Raw genomic sequence first — 24,317 nt, 5'->3', positions numbered from 1 at the left:
GTCCAAGCATCTCATCTTTCCTCTCCCCGCTCTGGTCCTTACCCCTCACCAGCTCTTTTTGGAGGAGTTGTTTTGTTTTCCAGTTGTTCTCGTTCAGACAGTTCCATTTTTATCCTTTTCTTTACTTTTCTTTCCCTGATCGTTTCACTTTTCCCTCTATTGATCTCTATCTAGATATCTAGATTTGATAGCTACCTAGATATTTTGTATCTAGATATCCAGATTTTATAGATATCCAGACCCCTAGATATCCAGATCTTATGGATCTCTAGATATCTAGATTTTATAGATACTAATCTTTATCATTAGCTATATAGTTATGCAATATAATCCCAAATCTGACCTGAGCAGAGCCCATGTGTTCATGCAAACTTAGATGATGCTCAGTATTAAAGAACAGCTGACTTTCTTCTTAATATATTTTTTTTCCCTCTAGTGACGTATTGTGCCAGCGTATCTGTTATTTGGTTTTATATTAAGCCTTTTCTTAACTTGAAGATGAAGCTGCACATTTTATGAAGCGGGAAGGAAGGACCTGTTTTCTGAAAGCTTTTTGTTTCATTTTTTCACTAGATATATTTGTCAAATAGTATAATGATAACGTAGCATTCTGATAAATGTTTTTCATCTAAGATTACGCTGCTGCTGCCCAGTAAGGCTTCCGCGAGGACTAGTTATTGATAACCAAGGCACAGACTCAGTATCCCTAATGAGCGTAGTCAATACGGCGCTGGAAAAAGCCTAATTTTTCTAGTCACGGAATGAGAAATTAATGCTCTAGTAGGGATTTTGTTTCTTTCCCCCTCCCTTCTCCCAGCCAAAATACAGGGTTTTTTTTGGTTTTCCGACCATTTACTGAGACCCTTTGGAGTTTTTTTCCTGGCTGGGGAACCCATGTCGGATTTTGGGTGCTGGGTGGGTGCTGTGCTGCACCTCGGTCGCCCTTGCGGGGAACAGAAGAGCCTGAGAACAAGGAGCCTTTGATAAATTTGGGGGGGTTTAATGGTTTCTGCTGTCCCCGTGGCTTTTCCAGGCACAAAACACGAGCGCTCTCCGCGAAACGTCTCTGAGCGCATTTTGTTTTGCTGCCCGAGGAGCAATACCCTCAATGTCTGCTCAGTGACAAGGTGATGGTGTCTTCGCGAGCTCCGGGAATTCAGACAAATTGTTTCCTGAGGTAGCAAATACAATTTTCTGAATGTGTCCTCAGCGTCTTCAGATGTGAGAGGCATTCCCTTGCTATTTGTAGCAGAGAAATTGTTATCGTCACTTGTTTTATACAGTGGAGAGACAGAGAAAATGCAATTTAAAAAAAAAAAATTCTTTTCCTTTTAATGTCTCCAGTGACTGATGTGTATAAACCTAAAGGAAGAGGGTTTATTCTAGAGCCGGTGCACGTGGCTGGATCTTGCTCTTGTCTTTTCTTTGTTTGAGCCTGGACAGGTCTGCAGGCATCGTATTTGCAAAGGGACTGAAGAACCTGCCTGTCCTAGGTGGGAATTAAAGATATGTATCCGTTATACATCTGCATATATACCATATGTATACATTACAGTGGTTCAGCACAGCAGGGAAGCAGCCGGTGCTGAGCTCGTGTCTGCACCTCCGGGCTTTCCCTGTTCCTCCAGCGGTTGACCTCAGTTGCCTACAAACTGGTTTTGGTTTGAATCGCAGCGGTTTTGGAGCGTAGAAACTGATGTGGATTTAGCAGGGGAGGTCGAGAGGTTCACTGAGACCTCCCAAGCCAACTACAGCACTGTGGCAATGCAACGTATATGCATTATTTCCCCGTGTGCTTCCTATAGGAAAAGAGAAGTCAACGCGTTCATCAATGGCCACGAGTAGAGCACGAGCATCAGTGTGAACACTGATCGTTTGGGGTTGTGTCAATAAAAACCAAGAATCGCTGGGATGAGCGGTGTTGACCGTCTCTTCTACGGCTTGGAGAAAATCGCTTTTTCTTCATGGTCTCAACGTTTGCCAGATATAAAGAAACTTAACCAAGTGCCTCCTGCAATTTGTTCAGCCTCTAAGGTTAAATATTGTTTAACCTTTTTTAACATTTAAGCTGGTGGAGTATGTGGCAGATGACGATGGAGCAATCTTCCCCCAAAGCCGTGTTGCACAAGTCTCGCTGAAGCTCACGGCAGCAATTTGGGGTAGGTAAATAAACTCATTGTTTCCCGTGTTTGCGGAAAGGCTCTGCCTCAACCGCAGCGGCCCATCGCAACTCGCTTTTATTCACTTAATTAAGATGGGTGAGGCTTAAACGTCGTGCCAGACGGTTGAGCCTTTGGCTTCGTCACGGTGATTGGGGATTTGGATTTTTATGGGCAAAGGCTGAGATAGAGAAGGTGAAAGGACAAGCTGAATTTTAGGACTGACTTATTTCCATTGAGTTTAAAACAGCACAGCACATCGTGCAGATCGTTTATTTTAGCACATATAAAGCTCAGGGGTCTCCTAAATTGGTGGTGAATCTCCGACTAATGTTATATAATTATATGTTTATAATAATATATATTATTTTATTCTATTAATATAATAAATCTGGGTGGGTTTTTTTGGGAGTCAGCTTGTCGTAACTACCATAAATTATATTTATTCCAGCCAGCACCATAGGAAAAGTAACACACCGCTCGCTTTTTAGCCTCCACCCAGGTGGCTCTACCCGGTGCTGCCAACCCAGTAAGGATTTTCATAAAAACGCATCTTATGGCTACATGAAAACTAAAATTTTTGGTTTTCTTAACGACACAATTGATAAAATGAGCCGTGGCTACATTATATAGTTGCCATCCATCTATGTGCTGGTGTTTATCAGCTGTGGCAAAGCCATCTGGATGCAAAATGAATAATTTAATCTCCCTTGTCGTAAAAGCAAAGCTTTTTAAAAACGACGTATTTCCGTATTCAAGAGTCCTAGCCCTACCAGCACTTGTAAGCAAAGTCAGAATAGAGGAAAAGGTGGTACAATATTGTTTAAGAATCGACGTAATTCAAAACTTAGCACAGCACAAGCCAGATCGAGATGGTCGGCAGTTATGGAAAACCATTATTTATAGTCATGAAAGCAAATTGTCTCAGTTATTTCCATTATAAAACGTGCCAGGAAACCCTATAATCCACTATAGGAGAAGTAGAGATCCGAGTAATCATCATTATTTCTGTTTTTAAGCATTACTGGATATATTTAATACTTTTGTGTTTACCAAGATGGTTAATTTAGCGTGGAGCAGTCCATGCTGTTATGGCCAGACTGGTAGCAGGGTATAATGTAGTGGTTTCCAGGCAGTTCCTATGAAAATACTCCATGAAATGGTAATGGCACACACTAAGAAAATTCAAATTTCAAGGGAGAAAAAGAGAAATAATTTTTTAAAAAACCTGTTCACAGCAGAAAACTCTGTTTATAACTGCCCGTCCCCTCATTACCACTCTCAGGAAATTAAAATTTTGAAGGAGAAGAGCACAGGTCTTAGTACAAGGGGTTTGTGCACCAAAAAACCCTGACTTTTTTAATTAATAAAAGAAAAAAAAAAGAAAAAAAATTCAGCAATTTCTAGACGTAATACAATTTAAAATTATTATTATTATTATTATTTTTGGCCAGCACTTTCCAGATCCGTAATATCCTTGTGTTTTTGATAGGAGGGAATATGAACAGAGAAACCAGATTCCTATGCAGCGCCATTGTGGTTGGGATCAAAGATTCGCTGATTGTCCCAATCCGGACAGATTTACTTCTGGTTTTTAATCAGGGGAATAATCTTGGACAAGAAGCCACGTGAGGGACGCCAAAGCAGAATGAAAGCATGTGGATAAAAACGCTCGCGTCCAAGATAAGGCCAAAATGTTCAAAGTTTCATCTGCTTTATCATGGAGGAAACGAGAAAATTTTGGAAGAAATGGGAGGTTTGGGGAGCGAAGGTTTGGCGTGGAGGGTCAGGGTGGGAGCTGTGTCTCAAATATATGATGGTCCAAAGCAAAGTAGATCTAAACTCTCTGGGTTTCAGCAAAGCGTCTGATGTGCTTGGAGGAGAAACAAAAATTTAAAAAAGAAGAAAAAAACAAAAACGAAAGAAGGAAAAGAAACAGAGAAAGAAAAAAGAAGCAAAAAGAAGAGAGAAAAAAGAAACAGGAGACCAAGTAGATTTAATAATGTGATTTTTTTTTTTTTTTTTTAAATAATTACTACTTTCTCTGACTTCAGAATATTTTGAATACAGGCTGGTAGGTGTTATGTATAGCACTGAGTCTCGTCTATGAGAAAGTGTTGTGGTTTTTCTTCTTATCTTACACATATCACTGTGAAATTGAATTATCCTTCAATTAAGGAGATCCAGTAAATTGTCCTGAAGAGCAGAAAATTCCCTATTTTTATTTTTTTGTTTGCAAAATGTAGGCGGAGCGGGATGCGCCTGACAGAGCTGGGGAAGATATGGGGTTGGATCCTTAAAAAAAACCCATCTCTACAAGCCTCAAATCCACGTCTTCATCGAAAATAAACTTGGCCGGCCTAGAAATACACTTCTCTGGTTTAATTTCAGGCTCTGAAAAACATGAAGTTGGGAGGACGGGAGTTTATTTCTTTATGGCCAAGGCTGCGGCAGGAACGCATTGGAATTATCCGGTGTTTCTGGGCCTGAGTTTTCTGGGTATTTGGAGGCCTCTGGGACCGAGGTCACCTCGCCAGCACTTCGTAAATTTGAGCCGGGCTTTTTTACCTTAGTCAGGAAATTCACGCTGCAGCTTTATTTAATCTGGGATTCACGGTGATCTAACGCTAGCCTGCTGCCAAACCCAACCTGCAATTTTTCTCTTTTTTTTTCTTTTAGCCTTTCGTTGCTCCTTTTTTTTGGTTTAAGCGTTCATGTTTCAGATTGCTCGATTCCTTCCCCGCCCCATTTTTTTCCTGGAGATATTAATGAGAAGTGGGTGAATGGCTGCAATCAGCCTGCAAAAGCCACTCTGCTCATTTACAAGTATTTGGAGTTTATGTGAGCGCGTATACACACAAGAACACACAGATCTGCATTGCGGGTGGCATATAGAAGTCCAAAATAATATATATATGGAATAATAATTTCTACTATAATATTATTTGTAATATAATATTAATATGATAATAGATATACACAGAAATCTGCGTTGCAGGTGTCGTCTAGAAGTGCAAAATAACATATATAAAATAATAATTTCTACTCTAATAGTTTATGCAATATAATCTGAATATAATAATATATACACATACAAAAATATGCATTGTAGGTGTCATATTAAAGTCTTTAATAATATATAATATATATAATATATATAATATATATAATATATATAATATATATATAAAGTCTTCAATAATATATATAGAACGATTTATACTATAGTGGTATATGGAATAGAATATTAATATAATAACATATGCACATACAAAAATCTGAATTGCAGGTGTCGTAATAAAGTCCACAAGAATATATATAGAATAATGATTTCTACTATAATGGTATATGGAATAGAATATTAATGTAATAATGTATATACACACAAAAATATGCATTGCAGGTGTCATGTTAAAGTCCACAATAATCTATATAAAATATAATAATTTATACTTTAATCGTTTATGTAATATAATATTAATATAATAACATAGACACACAAATCTGCATTGCACATGTCCTATTAAAGTCCACAATACTATATATATATTATAATAATTTCTACTATAATGGTATATGGAATAGAGTATTAATGTAATAAGATATATACACGCACAAGTCTGCATTGTGGGTGCCATTTTAAAGTCCAGAATAATATATATTTTAAAATATTTATAATAATACGTATGACATAATAGTAATATAATAATAAATATGCACACAAATATGCATTGCAGGTGTCAGATGAAATTCCAAAATAATATATATTCTAATAATAGCTATTGTAATACTATGTGTAATATAATAACAACGCAATAATATATGTACAAAAAAAAAAATCTGTATCGCAGGTGTCATATAGAAGCCCAAACTAATTAATCAGGTAAGCCCTGCTCTGGGTCATGGCTGGGTGTGAAGCTCGGCATCCTCCTGGAAAAAGCAGCATTTTAACTCCATTCTCAAGCTTCGCAAGAATGCGTGTGATGATAAGAGTAAACCGTCAAAAGGCACAGCCACGATGGATACTTAAAATATTTTGGAGACTAATTAGCAATGGAAATTGGTTCTGTATGTTAATTATTGCATCTGTTAATGAAAAGGCGAGGTATATTCTATATTGCTGCTTGCGTACAAGTGGCCTCGCTGAATAACTGGGGATGCTACTCCAGTACGTAAGTGTATAGTTGGGAGTGTAAAGGATGTAAAATCTCATTTATCATTTTAAGAATCAAGTCAGTTTTAAAGGAATTTAAGTGAATCCCCCAAAATCTCGGAGCAGTGCGGTTGCTGTCTAGGTTGCCCATATACAAACCTCCAAATACAGCACAACAAAGCTCATTTTTGCCCTTTGCTTTTCTTTTTTCTGCAGATTAAAGCAAAGAATAACCTGCTTCTGCACCCTCTCGTAATTGCCACTGCATGTTTGCTTTAAATCAGAATACTCTATTGCCAGAAGTTTTAGATTAGCTTTAAATGGGGAAGAAAAAGTAATATTGTGGAGAGACTAAAGACCTCCAAAGACCTTTCGTTGCTTGTGAAGCGTGCCTAAAAATTCAACAAGGTGGGTTATCTGCCATTTCAGTTGCCCGTGCACATGGCCAGCCAGTTAAATCACCCGTGATTTACTCGTACTCCCTGTTTTTGCATCACGTAGCTGCTTAAAATGATAAATAACTCCAATCCTGCTCCTCCACTTGTGCTGCAAATCACCTAAACGAGGATGCACGTTTAATTTTGCCAGCAATGCAGTGATACTTTCTCAATTGCCTTGTGTCCACGTACACCAACTCCTTTTCTTTTCCAGTATTCTCAGTATAACAAGTGGGCATCCAGGAGCTGGTAAGCCTGGATTAATCCTGGGTTTGGGCTGCTTCAGGAGGGATTAAATAGCATAATATTGGCATTAACGCTGCAAGAGCGGAGCGCAGCTTTCCAAAACGCTTACGCGGCACAAAGAAACTTTACTGAAGCCTTTCGACTCACGTGCTGCTTTCTGCTTTGGGTCGGGAAGGAGAAAACTGAGGTTTCTAGAATTACATCACAATTACAATATTTGTAATAATAGAGATGCAATATAAATAGCGTTACGGCAGAAGGGAAATCTCTGGGTAATGAATGGGTGCGACCTGCCTGTTGCTGTCTCGGTTTTTCGTTCTGGCTTGTACAACCCTTCCCTCTCTGCCACATCTGGTTTTCATCTGCTACAGGAAAACCAAATAATTTCAATAAAACTGGCAGAAAACATAATGCTTTTAAAAAAAACCCCCCAAAAAACGCAACCCAAACTGTTCAGCTGGTTTTGAAGTGAGGTTATTAATTAATTTCATCAGCCTGGGTTATTGACAGAGAGGATGCTGAGCTGGATGCTTCAGTAAATGCATCATCTGATAGACAACGCAATTACAAATTAACGAGGTCGGAGCGTCGCGTTTTTCCTTTCAAGGGTCTGAAATGAGAAATAACATGAGTGGAGGTAATTCTGAATTTTGGTGCATCCCCAGCTGAGGTCTCAGTTCTGATTAAGATTGTCATTTAGGCTCATTTTCAAGTTCAGAGGGTCGGTGTCTGTTTAATTTCCATCACATTAGCAGTCCAACCTTGACAAAGTTTTTAAATTGTGCTTTATTGATTATCAGGCTTTTAAAGAAGTGCATTGGCTCTTAGCGAGGGCTCGGCGACGTGCAGATGAAGTGTTTGTCTTGCTGCGAGCAACATTGATCCGAGCAGTTGTGCACTCAAGGAATATTTAGTAGATCTTGTAGATCATTAGATCAGCTGCTCCTGCCTTCACCGGCTTTTTGTTGCTGTGAAAGCTTCGTTAAGATATAATTATGAGTAAGGAAAATATTTCTGGTTTTCCACATGAATCGCGTCTGTTCGGCAAGAGAAATGTAAGTGGGAGAAGAAGGTTTTTGAATAACTAGGTTGTCTTACCTGCTGGCTTATTAAGGTATAAAGGATCTGTGCAAGCAAATGTTGAAGTCTAGAGGAGCCATAAGTTTGCATTTTGACTTTAATGGTTGCAATTTTTAAATTGCTTTATGGTTATCACGTCAGAAGATCTCAAGTGCTAATTTTTCTAAAGAGTTTAATTACATTTCTAACTTTCAACTGGAAATTCAAAAAGTAAAGTAGGTTTGAACTTATTATAAAGTAAAAAAGGTTTGGACTTACTGCTGAGTTTTATACTTTGAGAGAAAACACTGTATTTCCGTTTATTTGACTTGATTCAAACACATTCAATGTGACTTCACTCCAGACTGCCAGATCCAGGCTGCATTTTGCTTAGGAGCTTGATTTCTTCGGACAAGGATGCGTGACTGGGATAAAGTGCTTTCAACTGCTGAATTACAGAGGTATTTTATTTTTATCCTTGATGCATTTATTTTTTAAAGTGACACTGGAAGACTTGCAGATGCAGTAATGATCCCCAAACCATTTATACCGTATATTTTTAGGCTGGCTTGGGATCTCGATCCCTTTGGGAATAGGGTCACTGTGTATTTACGCCACGTGTCCGAGGGAGTAGCAGAGCATGGAGGGAACCTCCTAACGTGATGTTAATGCTCAGCGCTGCTCATCTCCACACTTTGATTGTGGAGCACCAATTCCATCCCTTTTTTCCTTTTTTTTTTTTTCCATACAGTGCCTGATAGAGCAGGATTTTTTTTTTTTCCACACCTCGTTTCAATTTCCGCCTGGGTTTTAATTATGATAGTGACTTTAGACTAGACGGCTGATGGATTTCCAGTTGCTCCCGTCCACCTGGACGTCATCCAAGGGGAGAAATGGGGAAAAACCAGCAGAAAACAGGCGAGATGAGCAGGGTAACGGCCTCACGGAGCGGATGCCGGAGGCCGGCTGACCAAAGCCTTCCTGCTGAAATCCGGCCAGCGCGAGGTAGGACAATTGTGCCGCTGTTCTCTTTGGGACTTATAAACAAGAGGATGAGGCTCAGCAAGACAAAGAAAGGTTTCTTTCTGTCGTTTTCCTTTTTGTGAGGCTTTTTAGCTTCCTTTTCCATCCCTCCTGAACTGCAGGCAAAGCTATTTAGAGAAGAAACGCTGTTTTCACATGCGTTTGATTTTTTTAATGTGGTATTTTACTTGCTGATTAAAGTCAAAGGAATACATTTAATACTGTCTCTTTAAAGATGCAAGCAAACCCCTCCTTAGCTACCGCTAATGGTATTTTCTTTGGGTTTTCTAAAGCTGATTTGAGTGAGCAGAAGCAGCGTCCTCATCTTTCCCATTCGGCATAAATAGATGTGCTCCAGTGATTTCTGCTACATCTTGCATGTGCCTTTTCAATGCAAAAAGGAAACAGAATAATAAGCAGCTTTAAAAATATATATAATTAATTCACGTCATCCCAAATGCAAGCAGAGTGGCAGAGCTCCTTGCTTTAACCCCACTTGCAGGATGGTCTGTTCTTTGAGATTTCCTTCACCTATATCCATATAAAATCTTTCCAAATCAGCCCAAGTGACGTGTGTGGTGACATTTTGACTATACAATAACTATTCTATGACCATTTGAGTGCTCATGTCCCTGGTGTTCTCCTCAGGTTCAGATTTGGGTGGTGGATAAAGAGAATAAACAGATCGCTCTCTCTTGGCAGTAACTTCATAGCTCTACGTATAGAGTAAGTGTTGCTGCGTGTTAGGTCACCACCCGTTCCAAATAATAGATGAAAACGTGGTTTTGTGTAGGTTATAAATTAAATATTGCTGCTCAGCACAGGGAGTGCTTGTTTTTCCTCTTCCTTTTTCACACCTCGATGCTCCTCTGGTTAAAAATCCTTTCGTCCCATTGGATTCAACTGATGAATCTCTTGCTAAGTTGGGAAGAAATAATCTGAATTTGTACTCGAGCTTTGCGGTCTGTCTCAGCCTGGCAGAAGACGTGTACGCAAAAGCTTGTTGGGTTTTCCAGCTATTCCAGTTAGTCTGGTTAAAGATAATGTTACATCCGTCTACAAAATTTGTCTTGCCTCTATCTTTATCCCATCGCAATACCGACATCAGGCTGCGAATTCCATTTATTAGCTATATATTTAGTTACAGAAGAAATACCAAAAAGCTTAAACACTCTACAGCGATTCTTCCAAGCTTGAAAGAAGATATTCTGGTCCAGAGGTTGCTGTTGTAGAGCTCGCAGGGTTCTACAAGGTGAGTTGTACGACGGTGGTTTAATTACACGGAGACGGAGCACGTCGGGTGAATATCTGCAGGGTGGGAAGCAACCGGGGAGGGTTTGTCAGGCTGCGTGGTGGTGATTAAACAGAAAAGGTGTTTAAAAAAAAAATAGGTGTACAATCCCCGTCCACTGGAAGCCACGTCTTTAGGAAAACAGCACGGAGAGAATTTCACGAGCGTGTACTCTGATGAAGCCGTCTTTGGAACGGGCATTGCTTATCTGCATGAAATTAATTGGAAAGCAAAGTCTGTCGTTAGTGTTTGCTCCAGCAAGCAATGCCCCGTGAGTTTTCCCAGTGCATCTTCTGCATTTTTCCTGCTATCAGCTATACAGAGCGTGGATTATTTGTGTGTGACACCCAGTGCAGCCATCCCTCATTTATTCTGAGCAGGCCATTGTCTGGCCACCCATCACACCCCTTTTTTTCAGAATATCTTATAATTTAAATGTGGTACTGCACATTATACACATCGTTGTTTGTTATATTTTTCTGAAAAGCAAAAAGGTTTAAAAAGTTGGTGCTCCCCAAAGTCACGTACAAAAGCTAAAGAGATTGTAGAGTTAAAACGGTATTAAATGCCTTTGGAGACTTAATTTGCACTGCGGTTCTTGCGCATCCTCCTCTCGTTCCCTGCTGCGTGGAGCTCTGGAGATTGGCTCATGTGCGCAGTAAAACGAGCTCACATCGGGGAGGACCCTGGCTTCATTCGCTGCGAAACTTGGAAAACGTATCACGACTGATGGAGGGAGAGCCCAGAAGGAGGTTCAGTGGCTCCCAGCTGCTGCTCTGAAAATTGGGACTGCATTCCTTCCTCTGCTCTGCTCCATTTGGGTCAAATCTCTAATGCAAAATGTGGTTTGGGTCTGCTTTTTGCTCCTTGGTGTCTGAGTACTTCAAGCCTTGCAGCAATACCAGATGTATGAAACCACCTTAAAAATTAATACTCAAAATGTTGTTAAAAATCCTGCTCATTCATGGAAGATAACGAGGCTACGTCTCTTAAAACATATGTGAAGAAGTGGAATAAAGTGAAGATACTTGACTCCCCAGTTCATGCTTGGCCAAGGTGGATGAAGAGGAGCTGCTGCATCCTCGGCACCCAGGCGCACCAAGGTTAGGCTGGGTTTAAGGCCTGCCCTTTGCGAAAAGCCGGGGAAGGCACGGGCACACGCTCCCGACGCACCGCCGGGGTGGGCTGGGAAGTGAAAGCTCGTTCTCCCCTCGGAAACCTCTTGTATTACAGACCGAATCGCGAGGCCGTGCCCGTCTCGTGCCTCGGGGCATCGCCCGCTCCGCGCTCGCCTCGCAGCTGTTCCTGGCGCTGTCGGTAGCGGATGGCGCGGTGTCAGATTTACCCCTGGCTTAGTAACCTTTTTCAGTTTATAGAAAACCTCTCCCTCGTGACCCCAAAAATCCCCACATTTAATACCTTTGGGAAGGTGACAGGTGGTACCTATTGAATTGTCCTATTTTGCTTTATTTGACGGCTCGAAATACACGATTAAGCAGTTGCATCCTCTCCTAAAACAAATACCTGATGGGAATACATTGATTTTTGAGATTTCTCTTTTGCTCCCTAAAAATAATCAGTGCCAGCCATTGTTTTTCCTGACACTTATCAAATATTCTGGTCACTGATAATTATTGTTTTCAATGCGATGTATCAGTCCGATAAGATAATTTTTTTCAGTGCTACGCATCAGTTTGGCTCCTGCAGGTTTCGTGGTCCATTCCCTAAACTTCGTAATAAGCATTTTTAAGCTCCCATTTCACCATTTGAACTGTGCTAAAAAGGGGAAAAGACATTTTTATGGCTCGATCAGGCATCCGAAGCTGCCCATGGCTACTGAAATATCGCAAACGCTGGAAAACATCGGCCTGGTAGAGCTGCCGTGGTGTGAGTAATCTAAACTGTGTACGATGCGCAGAAATTCGATGCTTCGGTTCAACAGCACTTGAAATTTTGGAATCGCATCAAGAAGAGTGGCGGATTATTTATATAATCCCACGGAAGGGCAGGGAAGGGCTGGAGACGTGTATATTCACGTTTAACCTTGTCCTTACTCGTGCGATAATTTACACGGCATAAAACAAATATGGTTTATATTGCGTTGATTTAATGGCAGAGCTCTGATATTAATTTTTTTCTTTTTTTTGAAGGGGAGGGTGTGTGTTATTTTTTGTCTGTAACCAGCAAAAAGTAGCTGAGGTCTAAGAGGAAGGATAACACAGTCAGAAGCCAAGCTGGGTCTCGTGTTACAGTGGTATGTTTTTGTTTTTCTTCGTTACACATATTTCTCTTGGGAAAAGCAGGAAAAATATGTGTGTAAAATATACATGAGGGCTCCGTGCCTCTGCTAAGAGGTTCCAGATGGGAGGCGTTATGGTAGGGACGCTTTCTCCTGCCTTTTGGTTTGTGGCATTGATTTTGGTGACAAACTGCAGGAAAACTTGTGTTGGGCCCAGAGCAGTGAGTGCCTCAATTTATTTAGTATTTTTTGGGCTAAGTATGCAGTGGGAAGTTGAAAATTCATTTTTAAACACTTATGGCCCTGTATAGAATCGTTATATTAAAAAAAAAAAAAAAAAAGGAAAAATTAGGTTTTGAAGAGCCTTTGAGAGGTCTCCTCCAGGGGCTGGAGGGTGTCCAAGGGTTGTACACCAGATGCCTCTTTATTTAATTTATTTAATATAGAGGCTGATGGTTGGTGAGAGGGAACTGGAAGCTGGCGGAGATGCCTCTCCAAGGGACGTGCCTCTTACCGATGGGCAATGTTTCACTTCTAAGTGAGCTCTTGGCTCCAGCTGAGGCTGACGTTGCGTTGGAGATTCTCCTCTTCAAGAAGACCTTCCCAAACTTCCAAGGCTCGTTTCCAGACCTGTCCTCGGGCTGAAGGTCCGTAGCTCCGCCACCCGAAACAAGCAGCGTTGAAGCAAGAACCGCAGCCCAGGCTGGGATGAGACATTGGTGACACCAACCTGTCATCACCACCTCCTCAGATAAGTGAGTCACAGCTCCGGCAAGCGCTTCCGAGTGCTACTAGAGCCGTCAAAAAGTGCCAACGGAGAGAAGAGCTTGCGTACGGCAAAACATGTCCTCCTACAACCTTGTGCAATGAAATTATGATTTTTTTTTTTTTTTAATGAGTATTGCACCATTTGGAACATCAATGTTTCCAAGACAATGCGCGTCTGGCTGAAAAGACCCAAACTGCGTTACTTTTGGAAATATGTGGAGGGCTGGGTGAGGACTGCCTGTCCACGGCTGTCTGTAAAGCTTGGTGTGCTAAAAAGCTGTGGGAGATGCAGCGATTTATTCCTGCACTGAAACACAGGGATATTTGTCTGGTTTTGGAAATGGAAAAGTCATATTTTAATTTAATGGTGGCTTCACAGCAGGTGAGACCCGAGTGGTCAACAGCTCTGGAGGCTCCAAAGCTTCAACCTTGAACAAAAGGGGCTTGAGGGATGTCTTATTTTGCAATAAGACTTTATTTAGAGTAAAGGAAATCAGCTGTGGACCCGACCCACTGCAGGATTATTTCTAGTAATTCCAGAGAAGCTTTAATTGCAGCATCGACTGTTTGCGATACATTGCTGTGCTTAATCTAGCTCTGTAAAAATGGATTTTGCAAGGTGGGGAAATTGTGGCATGACTCGATGTTGTGATATATAATATAACCTATTGGATATTCACTTTAAATATGTATTAAGAGGTTTTTATCTGTCAATATTAGTGCTGGTTTGTTCCTGCTGTAGTGCTCATTTACTGGACTTCCATTGCCTACTAGGGGAGCGTAAAATCTCCTCCTTAAGCCACGTCTTGTTTTCAACCACCCATTTTATTGCTCTGTGATTGTTTTATATCTCTATTGGTATAAAAAAATAATTTAAAGCACTGATTAAGGAGATCTTGCTTGGTCCTGGGACACTTGCTATCTACATCTGATGTAATAAAGTTTGTTCTTTGCCTGCAGAATGGAAATGTTGGGGGTTATAAGCATCCCCCGGCTTGGAGAAACCCCCATAATAACCCCGAGGTACCCCACTTCATTTCAGGATGCTTCTGTAAACCCAGAGCTGAACCCGGGCTGAAGAATTTTTTTTTTCTCCCCAAAAACACGTGTGTGAATTAGCTGGAAAACACGTGCGTTCGGCTGCTCTTCCCAGGGCCGTCCACCCTACGGATGAAAAAAATCACTGTACGAGCAGAGGACTGGGGATATGAGCCAGACCGTAGGGATTTGGCATCTTCTGCCCCAGGATCCGTCTGCGCTGATGTTTGCCCGTCACCGTCTGCCGGCTTAGCCGGGATTTTTTTCCCCGTTACGGCATTTGTGTAAGAAAACTGTCACCATTCGGGAATAGGACTTAAGTAGGAGGCTTTGCTTTGCTTTGGGGTTTTATTTTGTTGCGTCGTGGTTATGTGGAAATTCCTTTTTTTTTTTTTTTTTTTTTTTTTCCCCCGGAGCATTACTTAGAAGGGAGAAGCTGAAATGGGCTGATCTGGTGCTTAAGTATGGGAAAAAGAGGAATATTCTGCCAACGTTGAAGCGTTTGCCAGGAATGCAGATGCTAAATCCTATTTCTTACATGGCTGATAGAGCATCTGGAACAGCAGAGCTTTAAATCTCCCAAACAAATGTGTGTTGTAATGACTTTTATCATACTTTATCTAGGCTATCTTACGCTATAAGTGGATTTAATGGTGCTCTTGATATTTCCATTACATACACCGGCACTTCTTTTATTCAGTTAAATTGACCCCAAAACCTCATTCAACTCACTGCTCTCCCATCAAAAGTCATTTTCTCCCGTATTTGTATTAGGGAGTTGGAACTGTCAAGTGCACAAAGACAAGCGGTTTTAACTGCCCCTGTATTTTAAGCCTAATTTCTACAAAAGATTTGTTGGTTAATTGTTCCATCCCAGGATGGCAACTTGATTCAACAGAAGGGGAGATTTCTGCCCTTGAATGATCTCAGTTTTGCTGTGGCCAGGTAGGTTTAGCGCAGACGTTTTACAATGATAAGACATTTAAGCTGTGCTGGCTTAAAAAATCGCATTACTAATTTTACAGGAGAAAGCAGAAAACTGTGTGTTTTTGAGAAGCTTGCAAGCAAAAAAAAAAATCTCGTTATTAGGGGACGCTACAGAAAGCAACCACCACCCAAGAGATGTTCTGCTGTGCTTTGCTATCAAAGACGGGCTTGCAGAGCTCTGAGTGCTTTGAATTTCTTCTTTTACCCGCACTAGACTTGTATTGCAAGGAAGGAAAACGTGGGTCTAGTATTTTTATTATTAAAATTTCCTTTCAGCAGCAGCTGGAGCTTTGCAAATACTTTTCTTCTGAAAATACCGAGTTGTTTTGTTTTCTGCAGCCTCGTTGTGCTGCGGATTTTGCCAACCAGGAGATGCCTTGGCGGTTATCAACTAAAAGCATTGAGAGCCAATACCTTGAAATGTGTTGTGAGTCCGTCTAAATTGTATATAAATCTTGATATGTATGAGAGACTTGGAGGTTTTAGATATATATGTGTGTGTGTATGTGGTCTTTTCAAACTCCTATTTGCCGTTTGGAGCCTTCAACAGCTAGGAGAATTTTTTTCTAAAATATTGGAGGACAACATTATCATTTTGGAATAGAGAAAAAAAATCAATGTATTTTGCCATTGGAGACCTGGCATTTAAACTGCTTTGTTGCCTTCGAGGTCTGAAGTGGAAAATTGGGTTTTGGCTCCGCAATGCGTTCCAGTGGCTCGTTAAGGACAAGAATAACGAAAGAGAAATTGTGAAAAGGTTTTAAAGGTCAGTGTTTGGCAGGTGGGGGTTGCAGGTCGCTCTCGGTGAGAGCTCTGCTGAAACTTTGCAGCGCCAACGCTATAAATACTCTGTGGTTTGTGCTTTTTACCAGAAAAGCAGCGATGGTTTCATTAGACAGCGTGGAACGTCCAGCCACAATAAAGAGAATTCAAGAGCGAGGTGTGAGCGCTCGAGCTCGTATTTAATGGCCGTAAACGAAATTATTCACTGTTACCGCTTGACCGCACAGAACAACGCCTTGAAGGGTTCACAGAAATGGTATTTTACTTTGCACAAATACAAGTTGCAGCCCATCTTTTTGAGCTTTGATACTTTTCAGGTGCTTATTGCGATGTCGTGGTCTCTGCTTTTACGTACCTGATGGAAACTGAAAGCTGGGGGGTCTGTTTCAGAGCGGTTTAGAATTCAGGTTGATGGGTTTTATCGGATGGCGAGCAGCAGATTTAAAAGGAATATTTCCCTGGGCAGCAGCAATAATGAGAAGGGATTTAGCGAGGCTCTAACTTAAGTAGTCTAGAAGCGTTTTATGTTCTGGCCATAATCCGATATATTTCTGTTAAAAAGCAATATAACAGGACAAGAGTGCTGGGAGGTTGGTTGCAGGTTGAATGAAAACAGGCAAAAATGATCTTTATCATCTGACCGTTTATGTTTTAAGATGTAGAAAGGAGTTCGTAACTACAGGGAATAACTTAAAATGCCGGTGAGTGACCTGATCACATTAAAAAGACCTTACATTTACAAAATCAGGGCTCTTTGGGCATTGTATGGACTCTGCACTCCCTTTCTAGCCTTTTACCAGCACCTATATATGCAAATATTTTAATTCACAAATATTCTCTTGAGTTGCATAAGCTCAGAGAGCTTTTTATTTCCCTGGCTGCTGTGTTGCTGGCTGACGCTTCGAGTTTCCACCTCACTTATACGGTTACAAGTCATTCAGACTTTATGAATATGTTTGATTCACGAATTTCCAAAATTCACTGTCCACCAGGGAACACGAGTCTTCCGGCAGTCTCTTGTCTGATATTCACCTATTTCTTGGCCCTGGCATAAATGAGCGTCACTAAATCTTGCTCCCAGTCCCTTCAGTGTCCCACGACGGGTTAGAACTATTAATATAACTATTCTGCCGTGGCATAGCCTCGATTGAGATTTAAGCAGCCGGCTTGCTTTTCTTCTGACATATTCATGGTACGGCTTTCTGAAAAATTAAATTTACACTTCAAGTAGATGGGAATCCATTTCAAAACCCTTATCTATTAATACAGTTCTCTTTTTAAATAGCAAAGATAAAATGACATATTTATTTGTCCCCCTAAGGGTGAATTCTAGAGGCACATTTGAGAAGGGCAAGAAACCTTAAATACTCCAGCAAAGGCACCTATTTCCACTAGTGCTTTCACTACAGAAACTGTTATTCTATAGGGGAAGGCAGCTGTTATTTTATAAGGGAATGACATTTAATTAGGATTATCTATATAGCAGCATCTCATTGTCACTGCCGTATGAGAACAAGTCACTGCGATGTTTTCCTAGTTGTAGGTATTTGGAAAATCACCGTATTTCATTAAAATAATCCTTATTATCCTGTAATTAATCCAGATTGCATTAATATTCAGCCCAAAGTGAAGAGGCCACGAGCCTTTGGGATCGGGCGAGGAGGAAGGTGAAGCATTCAGCCACGAAACTGTTAACCATTATTTTTTCCCTGCCATCCCTGATAAGCATCTCGGTGTGCAGGAGGGTGGTAGGAGGAATGGAGCTGCTCGTTCCTCGGTGCAGTCACCAGCCTCAGCTCCTACAGACGAATATATTGAATTTTATTTCCTTCCAAAAGTTGAGCCCCGGCCAGTAAAAGCTTTGGTCTCCCCGAGAATTTGAGGAATGCTCTTACGGAGTTTTGTCCGTCGAGCTGCTCGGCAGCTTCGAATCAATGAGTTAGTAAAGGGAAATAATACGAACAGAAGATAATTTGTTTTAGGATAGTAGTCAGAACTTATTTTGTGTTTTCCAAGCCTCAACTATTATATTATGCCCTGATTGCAGAAGGACATGGTGTCCCGTCCAAGTATATATAGATTAGGCATGCATAAATTGAATTAATAGCGCTTCTTTTTTTTTTTTTTTTTATAGCCCAATAGTTCTGTTAAAGAAACACGGCGAGTAAAGCAAACAAAAATGTATGAAGTTGTCTCCAGTTAAACATCAGGCATTTCTTTAGCTCCTTGTTGGCCCTTCCCCAGCGTGGCTTTGCCACTGTTGGTTTGAACCAGACGCGATCCAAGGAGCTTTCTCGTTTGCATCAGCAAGAAAGAAAAATGCATGAAAGAGGGATATTATGGGTTATGATTTCTGTAGGCGTTTGGATTATAAATCATCATGTGGTCTGGCATATTAATCCAGGGAAAAAAGCTCATAAAAAAGAGGACTCCTGCAGTTCCCCACTCCTGTATTTGAAACGTTTTTTTCCTGACTCTGAATGTTCTCTGTTACAGAATAAAAGAGATTTATTCCTGGGTAAGGCTCTTCCCATAGAAATCCTAATAAATAGACCTTATTTCATCTCCATGAGCTGTTGTTTGAGGTATAAGCACAGGAACTGAACCAGAAAATCCTTTTAATTTTTTTTCCTTAAATTCTTTATTAAATCATATAAAAAGGGGAACAAAATAGGGTTGCTGTCCATTTATTCTGGGTGGAGTTCATGTTGCTGCTGGCTGGTCTCTTCTCAGGTGAACAGCATTAATTAGGTGTATGGAAAATTTATATTATTGCCATCACGTGGTGTCTTAGATTGCGATTGATCCTATTGCAGGGAAATGCAAAATACCTGGGTTTGGGGAGAGAGGATGCCTGGGATTTAGTCATTTTGAGTTTTGGGGGTGCGAGCATCCTCGACACCCTCTGCGGCGGGGTAGAGGTGGGATGCTGGGTGCGGGGGCGGATTTTGGGGGAAAATAAGCAGAAAACAAGTATGGGCAGGCTGAGGAGATAACGAAAGCTCTGCAGGGGATTGCTCCTGCGCTGCGGGTCTGAAATCAGCATCTTTCAGGTGAAACCTGCTCGCTCGGCGGGTTGCGGCTATCGCAGGACTTGTTTTAATCAACCAAAGTGAATTTATATGCAGCAGCTTGAGTTGAAACAAATCCCCGTATTCAAATAGGAGGAAAAAAATGACATTGTTATTCTGTTAACAAGCCTCCTCTGGTTCTTAAATCATTAAATCTAACGAGATTGCTAAAGAAATCTTCCTGGGAAGCTAAAAGTAGACGTGAGAGCGAGCATCATGCAGGTACCAAAGGTATCAAATGCCTTTTCGCCCAGGTTTCATTAATTTATCTTTTTTTTTTTTCCTGCTTTTAGCTACTAAAGTTAAGTCTGAAAAGGTCATTTGAAAAGATTATAGATGTAAAGCCCTTTTAATCTTTTCTAATAAATAGCTGAGTAGGGAATAAATCTATTGGGAGCTCGGAGCTGAGCTCTGGCATTAAACCTCAGCACAAAACGTATTTGTAACTCAACGTCCACACACAAACAACACTTAGAAATTATCTCGCGTATAATTACCTTAAATAAGTTGGGCTTAGAAGAGAAGGTGAATGATTATCAGAACTAGTTTAATAAATGAAACATTAATTGGACTTGGCAGCTTGACAGTTTCTGTCACCGTGGGCTGGGTTATTATTAAAGTGATTTCGGCACAGTTGAAAATACCAGTTTTTACCAAAGCTGAGCTGCAGTTCTTACAGGTTCCCAACAGCTCTTCTATTCAGACCTTTATTTTAAATGGCGATAAATGACTCTCAGGATTAGGTGTCTCGGTAAGGCAGGGCTTTAATAAAAGCTTCGCATAATAAAGGCATAAAAGCATTTTGGTTTTGGAAAAACAACAGCAGCAAATTGAAATGGCAGTGTCTGAAATGGTGAAAATACTCTGGGTTATGCCGGTGTCATATATATGACATTGTCTAACATCTGAGGAGCCTTCAAAGCGTTTTTCACCTCATTCAATATATAATTAAAAAGCAGCTTCCTCTAGCTCATTAAAATTTAGAGTCTTGTTGGAGCACTGTACTTTTGTATTTATTTAAATGAATAGAGCACAGCCTTAATATAGACTATAATAACTTCAAATATTAAATCTCTCTTGTGCAGCTAACACTTTATTTGTAAACAGCATTTATCTGCCCTTCATGAATACCAAATCACAAAGGAACACAGTCCCCAGAAGCTCGTTGTATTATTTTGTAGACCGTTCAACTCACTTTCACCATATGCTTTTTATTAATTATACAATGGTTGCAAAGCCCCCAAAGCAAGTTATTTAAATAAGGAAAGGCGGTGGCTCTTCAAATGTAACGACGGCACCTCTCTCTTTTTCACAGGCTTTTGGGAATGCGAAAACGGCACATAACAACAACTCCAGTCGCTTCGGCAAATTTATTCAAGTGAATTATCAGGAGACAGGCACCGTGCGAGGGTGAGTGGGAATCGTGTCCGTGTTCTTACCTACACGAGGAGCTTAAATACGCTGGTGTAGGGGGTACACGAAACAGAAGGTTCCTTTTTTCTTTTTTTTTTTTTTTTTTTGGACTAAATTTTAAAAAACAAGTAATTTTTATTATATTTGCATCCATCGGAATGAAAATGTTGATGTATCTGAGCTGCACAACTACACCCGAGCTGGCCTGAAGCCAGCTGAGCTCTCTTTTATCATGATATCAACTTGATAATTAAACTGAAATGAAACTTTTCCTCTTAAGCCAGCAGTTAAGGCAAGACGGGGAAGGCTGGATGATGAGGCTGAGGTGGCTTTGGGGCTCCGGGGGGTTTAATCTCCAGCCGCCTGATGAGACGGAGCCAGACTCCTCTTGATCGCTGTCTAATTCCCCATATGCTTCTGTCTCCACCCTGGAGTCTCTCTTTAACCCAGCCCTTGACCAGTTAAAGCCTCTTTACCCCCTCCAGGCCATTGCAAGGAGATATTTATTTCCATGGTGGTTCTCCTTGGTTTTTTGGCATCTCTTCTGCTTCCCAAAGCCGATGGGACGGATCGCTGGGACTCAAACCCGCTGCGTGCTTGGAAGCCTAGGGATGAAACCTTCTGGGTGGACTTAAGCCTGGCTTTAGACAATTTAGACAGCGTCAGGTCGTCACAAAGTGACTCAAGCCAGCTCTAAATGAGCAGGGCTATGTTAACTCTGCTTGTTCTCCCTGTTAATTAACACAGTTGGAAAAGCGAAGAGCAGAAGCGACATGCCAGGGGCTGTAGAATTTCTGCAGCCAGCTAAGAGATCCCTTGCTGGGACTTTGTTATTTTAGAGAGTTGCTTTTAATTTTGTTTCTCTCTTATTTCCCAGCAGAACGGTATCACACAAATAGCTTCCATTAATTTTTCAAATGAGCCTGGGTACGCCATGTACCTTCCTGCTGTTTTTTTCATCCTACGTCAAATCTGATGTTCTTTTTCTATTCTTTTTTTTTTTTCTTTAATTCTGATGAACAGTTCTCTTAAAAGCCCTCATTTTATTATTTTTTTTAAATATCTACTGAAATACAGGGTAAAAAAATCCAGCACATGCCCTAACATTGTGTTACTTTGACATGCTATGCCAGCTCTATGGATGTAGCCTGTATTTATTCTTGGCAGATCGGTGCAAGTAACATAGTATTCATGCACTCTAGTTCATAAAATAAGGGGAATTTTCTCTCCTCTTTAAATAAATGCACTTTCCCAGTCTTTTCTCGCACAGTGTGATGTGATTGTGCTTCGCTATAAGCTTGCAATCCTGCCCAAAGAAAATAAAAAGACAAAAAAACCCGTGAGCTGTTCCTGGCATATGAGACCACAATTTTTTTCCATAGTCTTACAAAGAAGATCACAAGTATTTATTTTTTTCAAAGCTTAGCGTATATTTTAAGCACAACTATCAGACTGTCTTCTGCATGTTATTTGCTTTGTTAATGCAACTGTGATTTGCAGCCCTGAAGCAGAAATTCGCTCTGTTCGTAGGCTGAAAATAACAGTTGGATATTTGCTATGTGAATATAATGACCCAAAACTTGAAGCGAGTTTAAACTTAAGAGGTGTAATAGCTCAGAGATTTAGAAGCAGCCAACCCCACCCCATGAAATGAAGTCTTTGAAGATGGTTTTAAAATGGATGGAACATGAGCGATGGCTACAGTTAAGTGCGTTCCCATCGTGTTTTCTGAATTTATTACGTCCTGCTCGACGATAAGCGAGTTCTGGAGGAAGGTCTTTGCAACCTGCTCCGTCCTCACAGGATGATCAAAAGCCCCAACATCTGACACGCTCCATAAAACTGCAGAAGAGCCAGATAGGAGACGTTTTAATTAAAAAGCACCGGTGGAATGGGAAATCTGCGCAGCGGCATGAGGCTGGATCTCAAATACCACGAGCCGGCGCTTTCAAACATGCAGCGCTTGAGTGTTTATGAAAATGTGTATATGAAATTCCGTCTCGGATTTTGGATGATGCGACCTGGTATGCTAAGTGCAGACTCCGGAGCCTGCTTACATGAGTATTTTGCACAAAATCATACTCCTAGAAAGCCTTTTCTTTGCTCTTAAAGGTGGATTTGACATGATTGCCAACAGTAAAGGATGAACCGTGGTGGCTGTCCTGCAAGAGCATCGCATTGCGGGGCGGATGTGCCATTTCCAGGAGCTACTGTATCTCTGCAGCACCTCCAAATGATTTATTTTACCTTATTTTTTAGTGAAAGCAGGGCAAAGTTACAGAGATACAAGTAATAAATGAGTCTGGCTTCCCATTTGGAGACCATGGCGGGGATGCAAGCGTAGAGGTGCCTCCTTGTCCTCCCGTGGCCAAAATTCAACGAGTTTCCCAGTTCATATGTGGCTGCTCGATGTCGGTGCCACATCACTGGAAAAACACAGCGACATCATCTAAAATTGCCAATTATAACTCCGGTTTCTAAATCCCTATCATTACTGGTTAGTATTGTTTGAAAGAAAAAACCTGTTAAAGCTTGTTTTAGCTCTGCGAGCTTGAAAAAAAGGCTTTAATATGTAAATGAAACATGTTTATTATGGAGGCTCTTAGGGTAAAATGTAAACTACAATAAGGAGCTTTTGCAATTGTTGATTTTTTGAGTTAATAACCCAAGTTTTTGTTGAGAAGTGGCTGCTCTTGAAGAACCAATGGCGATTTGGGGACCGGTCCTGCAGCTAAATCTGATCTTGCAAACTTTTGCACCCAGATGTATTTGGTCTGCAAGCAATTTGATTTTGCTGGCTTCGGATTAAATAGGTATCTGAGCTTCTTCAGTGCTGTCAAACTTTCCCCCTGCGCTCCCTGCCCATAGCTCGTGTTTTTCATATCCAAGTTAGTCTTGGCTTTGTATCAAACCCAAAAAACCTCAAAAGCCAAATATAATATTGGGCTTGTTCTGCCTAGGAAGAAATTTATATAACTAAGTGAAACAAGGCTGAAACTTTTTTGGTTTTTTTTGGTGCATCCCACTAAAGCTGTGTTCATTTAAGTTGAATGTTGGGTCAGTGAATAACGCTTTTATTTTTTCCTTGCAGAGCTTATGTTGAGAAGTACCTCCTGGAGAAATCCCGCCTGGTCTATCAGGAGCACAACGAGCGGTAGGTGTCTGTATTTTGCTTCCAGGGTTGGTTTTGACTTCTATATGTGCTGATAGCACAGCATTTCACGTTCTTAACCCTGTTCTTCAAAGAGAAATAAGACATTTTCTATTTTGCTGTCTGGGGATGAATGTATTACCCAGGGAAAATAAACTCCATCATTTTATTGTTAGTCCTTGACTTACCTTTTCCATTGTCTTTATGATTCATATCATATGAATTATTATGTATCATTTGTTTTCTCGTGCAACTTGTAAGCTATTCAACACCTAATTCTTTTTTGAAAACGGCATTTTGATTCTGTTTTACAGTTCTTAACACATTAGAGCCATCAGAAGGGCTTCTAGAAAAAGCTAAAATTATATACACAACACATTTAAGCAAGTTATTCTTTCCTAATTGCCACATATTATTTGTTACATACCCCGCTCTCAATAATTATTACTCTGATTTTAAATAAATTTGCTGCTTCTAGTTGTATTTCAACTCTTGGCGC

General features: G+C 40.7%; 1 protein-coding gene across 3 annotated transcripts in view; it reads left to right on the top strand.

The window, feature by feature from the left end:
• The window catches only part of MYO9A (myosin IXA), a 163,085-nt gene that overhangs the window by 39,292 nt on the left and 99,476 nt on the right, over window positions 1-24,317 (top strand). For all 3 annotated transcript variants that reach the window (XM_065641480.1, XM_065641481.1, XM_065641479.1), the window contains exons 3-4: window positions 20,570-20,664; window positions 23,759-23,821. In XM_065641480.1, coding sequence (XP_065497552.1) covers window positions 20,570-20,664; window positions 23,759-23,821 — 158 coding nt within the window. The remainder of the gene's footprint in view (window positions 1-20,569; window positions 20,665-23,758; window positions 23,822-24,317) is intronic.

This window comes from Caloenas nicobarica, chromosome 10 (assembly GCF_036013445.1).
Source record: "Caloenas nicobarica isolate bCalNic1 chromosome 10, bCalNic1.hap1, whole genome shotgun sequence".
NCBI classification, from domain to species: Eukaryota; Metazoa; Chordata; class Aves; order Columbiformes; family Columbidae; genus Caloenas; species Caloenas nicobarica.
The sequence above is the reverse complement of the archived record's forward strand: the minus strand, read 5'-3'. Positions and strand labels throughout refer to the sequence as shown.